At 37.5% G+C, this 4,999-nt stretch overlaps 1 protein-coding gene across 1 annotated transcript; it reads right to left on the bottom strand.

Moving 5' to 3' along the window:
• Nucleotides 1–2,049: 2,049 nt before the first annotated feature.
• Nucleotides 2,050–3,790, bottom strand: LOC100656826 (olfactory receptor 52K2-like). The gene has a single exon (XM_003421444.3). It carries the CDS (start codon nucleotides 3,788–3,790, stop codon nucleotides 2,846–2,848), a length of 945 nt encoding a protein of 314 aa, XP_003421492.2. The 3' UTR covers nucleotides 2,050–2,845.
• Nucleotides 3,791–4,999: the final 1,209 nt, after the last annotated feature.

Raw genomic sequence — 4,999 nt, 5'->3', positions numbered from 1 at the left:
CTGCAATTGCCCAAGCTTACTGCCTGGAGAAAGTAAGAAAGAAAGCTTGCATGGGGTGCACTTGCTTTCTGAGATGAGGAGCTAGAGCAGGGATTTTTGAGGACAGAATGTTAGAGTCAGTAGATCTGAGTGCCAGAGGGTAGCAATCTGCACAGAGAGGGAACTCCGGTGATATTCAAAATCTCCCCTTTGAGCATTAGCTTCAGCGCCCATCAGTGTATGTGTAAGGAAACTACCCAAAACTGGAAAAATAACAGAACGTTTCTAGGAAACAATACTTGAAGGTCCCAACATGTTTCCAGTGATCAATACTTGAAGTCCCAGACAGCCAGGCATAGTGCCTCTTCCAACAACCTATACTGGAAATTTTTATAATTTATGGTGATGCAGAGTACTAAGAGGAGTCCCTGGGTGACACAAAAGTCTAAGTGCTTGACAACTAACTGAAAGACTGGGGCTTCAATCCTACCCACATGTGCCTTGGTAGAAAGGCCTGGTGTTCTCTTTCCAAAAGGTCACAACCTTGAAAACCCTATTTCTACTCTGCAACACATGGAGTTGACATGAGTCAGAATCAACCTGATGGTAATTGGTTAAATTTCAGAGTAATAAGGAGGGTCTTATCATAGTGCGGCAAAATGAACCCTAAATAAAGTGCTACTCTAGTTCCACAAAAATCCCATACTGTTCCATATAAAAACAAAACCAAAACCAACCTCTTGCCACTGAGTCTGACTCATAGAGACACTATAGGGCAGAGTAGGACCATCCCATAGGGCTTCCAAGGCTACATATAGTCTTTACGAAGCAGATCGTCAGGTCTTTTCTGCCACAGAGCTGCACTGCCGATATTTAGGTTAGCAGCTGACCACATAATCATTGTGCCACCAGGGCTCTACTTAACAAAGCTTAAACTCAAGCCCTGAAAAGATCAACCAGTGTCCAAACAACTTAGCAAAGTCTGAGAACAAAACTCAAAAAGTATTTATAGGAATGCAAAAATATCCAGTAGCCAAAAAAGGCAAAATTCATAGTCTGGCATCTATTCTAATGTACCAGTTATGAAAAGAAGTAGGAAAACACACCTTAAAAGGAGGAGAAAAATTAATCAATTAAAATTGACCCAGAAATAGCACCTATATTGGAATTAATAGAGAAAGACATTTAAAGAGTTATGATAAATGCATTCCACATGTCAAAAAGTTATAGGAAAGATTAAAGATAAGTAGAAGTATTGAAAATACGGAAAAACTCAAAACAAATTTCCTAAGATTAAAATTATAATGTTTGAAATGAAGTCTATGCTGGATGGAATTTCCAGTAGATCACATATTGCAGAATAGTAGATTAGTGAACTTGAAGATGTATTAACAGACACTATCCAAGATGAAACACAGACAAAATGATTAAAAAAAATAAAGAACCAGTGAACTGTAGAAAAACTTAAAAAGCAGTAAAATTAATAATATTATTGGAGTCCTTGATGAAGAATAGAGAAGTTTTTTCCACATTTAATAAATATTATAAATCTGCATATCCGGGAAGCTCAATACACCACAACTACAAGAAATTTGAAGTAAACAACACAAAACCAAACACCGGAACACATTGCGTAGTATCAATTCTGAACTCATGGAGAGCCCATGTATTACAAAGTAGAACTGCTCCATAGGGTTTGGCTCTAATCTTTAAGGAAGCAGGCCATCATGCCTTTTTTTCTGCAGTGCCCCTGGGTGGGTTCAAGCCACCAAACTTTAGGTGAGTAGTTAAGTGCAAACCACTTATGCCACCCAGGTGTGTAAACCACACAAAGGCACATCATAAACAATTTCCTTAAAGACAATGATAAAATGAAAATCTTAAAAATAGCCAAAGAAAAAGACACATTATACACAGAGGAACAAAGAAGGAAGATAGCAGATTTCTCACTGGAAACAATGCCAAGTAGAAGAGAGTTGAGCAATACATGTAAAGTACTGAAATTAGTATATATTATTACATATCTGCCCCTTCACAAAAGCAATTGAGAACATTGGTAAAACCTGTCAAAACTAACTTTTTCAAAATTCTGGGAAATTGTTCTGGAAAAATTTGAGGAGTTTTTAATCCTAGAAAAAATATTCAATTTCAGTAAGAAGACTGAGCTTTTGGGCATTTTCACTTGTCCTGATCCTATTCCTCTTTCATCAGTGCATTGTCACCTGAAAACTACTGCAGCTGTGAAAACAAGAGTAGCAGGTGGTGGAGAAGGAGAGAATCTAATTTTAATTTTAAATTTGTTCCAATAATTGTAAATTAGTTCACTCTGTGTGTATATTATTTTACTTTGAGGAAATGCAAAATTACATTTTAACTCCCCAATATATCAGGATACAAGGATTTTCTCTAATTTAATATTTTTATTAACTGCTATCAATTTGAGAACAATATAGCACACCTGAAGCGTGAGTCTTTGGTGAAGAAAACATATGTGAATTATTACTCCCATTCTAAAGCTAATGAATTTAGGGATCATAGTCTGTATAATCAATAAAGGCTAGCTCTAAATATCCTTGCAATATAAATTTAGTTATGATTTAATAAATCCTGAAATCTATACTAAATACGAGGTTTAGACAGAAAAATCATAATAACAAAAGTGTTCTCCAAATATTTCTTATCCTTGCAATATTTCTTCTACGCATTCTATTGCTCACTGGAATTATCATGTTTAAAATGTTTTCCTAGCCTAATGTAAATCTCAACTTTAATGAAAATTATTCCACTCTAAGATAAGTCTATTTCATTTTATTTTTTTTTTCATTCTCTTTGTTGATGACCTTGGGAATCACAAATCCTTGCAAAGTCAAACAGTTTTAATTGTTAAGATTTTAAAGAATCCCTCCCTGATCCTCTTGGTTTTAATGCCATAAACAATGGGGTTCATCATGGGTGGAATAAGGAGATATATACTAGCTATGAAAATGTGGATATGTGGAGCAATGTGATGGCCAAACCTGTGGGTGAGAAAGGAGAAAAACGCTGGTGTGTAAAACACCAAAATGACCCATATATGGGAGACACAGGTGCTTAAGGTCTTGAGGCGGGCTGCCTTGGATGGGAGATGGAAGACAGTGAGAAGAATAAGGACGTAGGAACAAATGATCAAGATGAAGTCTAGCCCCCCTGTTAGGAAGGCCACAATTAGGCTGTAGCCTCGGCGAACGTCAGTTTTATCACAAACCAGCTTTATCAGGGCCATAAATTCACAGTAAGTATGGGAAATGACGTTAGTTTTGCAGTAGGAGAGCCACCTCAGAAGAAAGGGGTATGGACTGAGGAGTACAGCTCCTCTAAGGACAATGGCCAAACCCAAGCCTACAATGACTGCAGGTGTCAGAATGGTAGAATGTCTCAGTGGGTGGCAAATGGCCACATAGCGATCAAAAGCCATGGCCAAGATAAATCCAGATTCTATGGTAGACAGAGAATGGATAAAGTACATTTGAGTGAGGCAGGCTTCAAAATAGATCTCTCTGTCATTGAACCAAAAGAGGCTGAGTATCTTGGGAAGTGTAGAAGAAATGAGCATCAAATCAGCCACAGACAGCATGCATAGAAAGAGGTACATAGGTTCGTGCAGCTTGGGGTCTGACTTGACAATTAATAAAAGGGCAGCATTTCCCATCAGTGCCAGCAGGTAGACCAGGCAGAAAGGGATGGAGATCCAGATGTGGACAGCCTCCAGCCCTGGAATCCCAAGCAGTAGGAACATGGTAGGATGATGATTGGTATTGTTAAAAGCTAACATTACGTAAGCAATGGATGTTCAATAAATGGTTCCAAATTAAAATAAGAAAAACTGCAAATATGTGAATTCAAGTTTCTTCCTTGTTGTGGTCAGTGAGAGATGTTGACATCCCAATAACATACCAATTGTTTTGAAGATTTCCTCTTTAGCACCTTTTTCAATTCTTTTCAGAAAAGAAATAACCAGGGAAAACCTTATGAATAGCAGAAGAACATTGTCTGATATAGTGCCAGAAGATGAGCCCCTCAGAATGGAAGGCACTCAGAAGACAACTGTTGACCTTAATGATGTAGATGGAGTCAGGATTTGAGGACTTTCTTTTGCTGATGTGGCATGACTCAAAAAGAAACAGCTGCAGGCATCCATTAGTAATCAGAATATGGGATGTACGAAGTATGAATCTAGGAAAATTAGAAATCGTCAAAAATGAAATGGAACTCATAAACATCAATATTCTAGGCATTAGTGAGCTGAATAGACTGGTATTGGCCATTTTGAATTGGGCAATAATATGCTCTACTATGCCAGGAATGACAAGTTGAAGAGAAATGGTGGTGCATTCATCATCAAAAAGAATATTTCAAGATCTATCCTGAAGTACAACACTGTAAGTTATAGGATAATAGGATAATATCCATACACCTACAAGGAAGACCAGTTAATATGAATATTATTCAAATTTATGGACCAACCGCAAAAGCCAAAGATGAAGAAATTGAAGATTTTTACCAAATTCTGCAGTCCGAAATTGATCAAACATGCAATCAGGATGCACTGATAATTACTGGTGATTGGAATGTGAAAGTTGGAGACAAAGAAGTAGGATCCGTAGTTGGAAAATATGGCCTTGGTGATAGAAATGATACCAGAGGTGGCGTGTCAGAATTTTGTAAGACCAATGACTTCTTCATTGCAAATATCTTTTTTCACCAACGTAAACAGTGATGATACATGTGAATTTTTCCAGATGGAATGCACAGAAATCAAATCAACTACATCTGTGGAAAGACGACGGAAAAGCTCAATATTGTCAGTCAGAACAAGGCCAGGAGCCGACTGTGGAACAGACCATCAATTGTTCACATTCACGGTCAAGTTGAAACTGAAGAAAATTAGAACAAGCCCGTGAGAGCCGACTTATGACCCTGAATATATCCCACCTGAATTTAGAGACCATTTCAAGAATAGATTTGATGCGTTAAACACTAT

The sequence above is a fragment of the Loxodonta africana genome, chromosome 7 (assembly GCF_030014295.1).
Source record: "Loxodonta africana isolate mLoxAfr1 chromosome 7, mLoxAfr1.hap2, whole genome shotgun sequence".
NCBI lineage: Eukaryota > Metazoa > Chordata > Mammalia > Proboscidea > Elephantidae > Loxodonta > Loxodonta africana.
The sequence above is the reverse complement of the archived record's forward strand: the minus strand, read 5'-3'. Positions and strand labels throughout refer to the sequence as shown.

Bases quoted from the DNA above. Each gene is read 5' to 3' on its own strand.
- LOC100656826 (XM_003421444.3), bottom strand. From the start codon at position 3,790: ATGTTAGCTTTTAACAATACCAATCATCATCCTACCATGTTCCTACTG.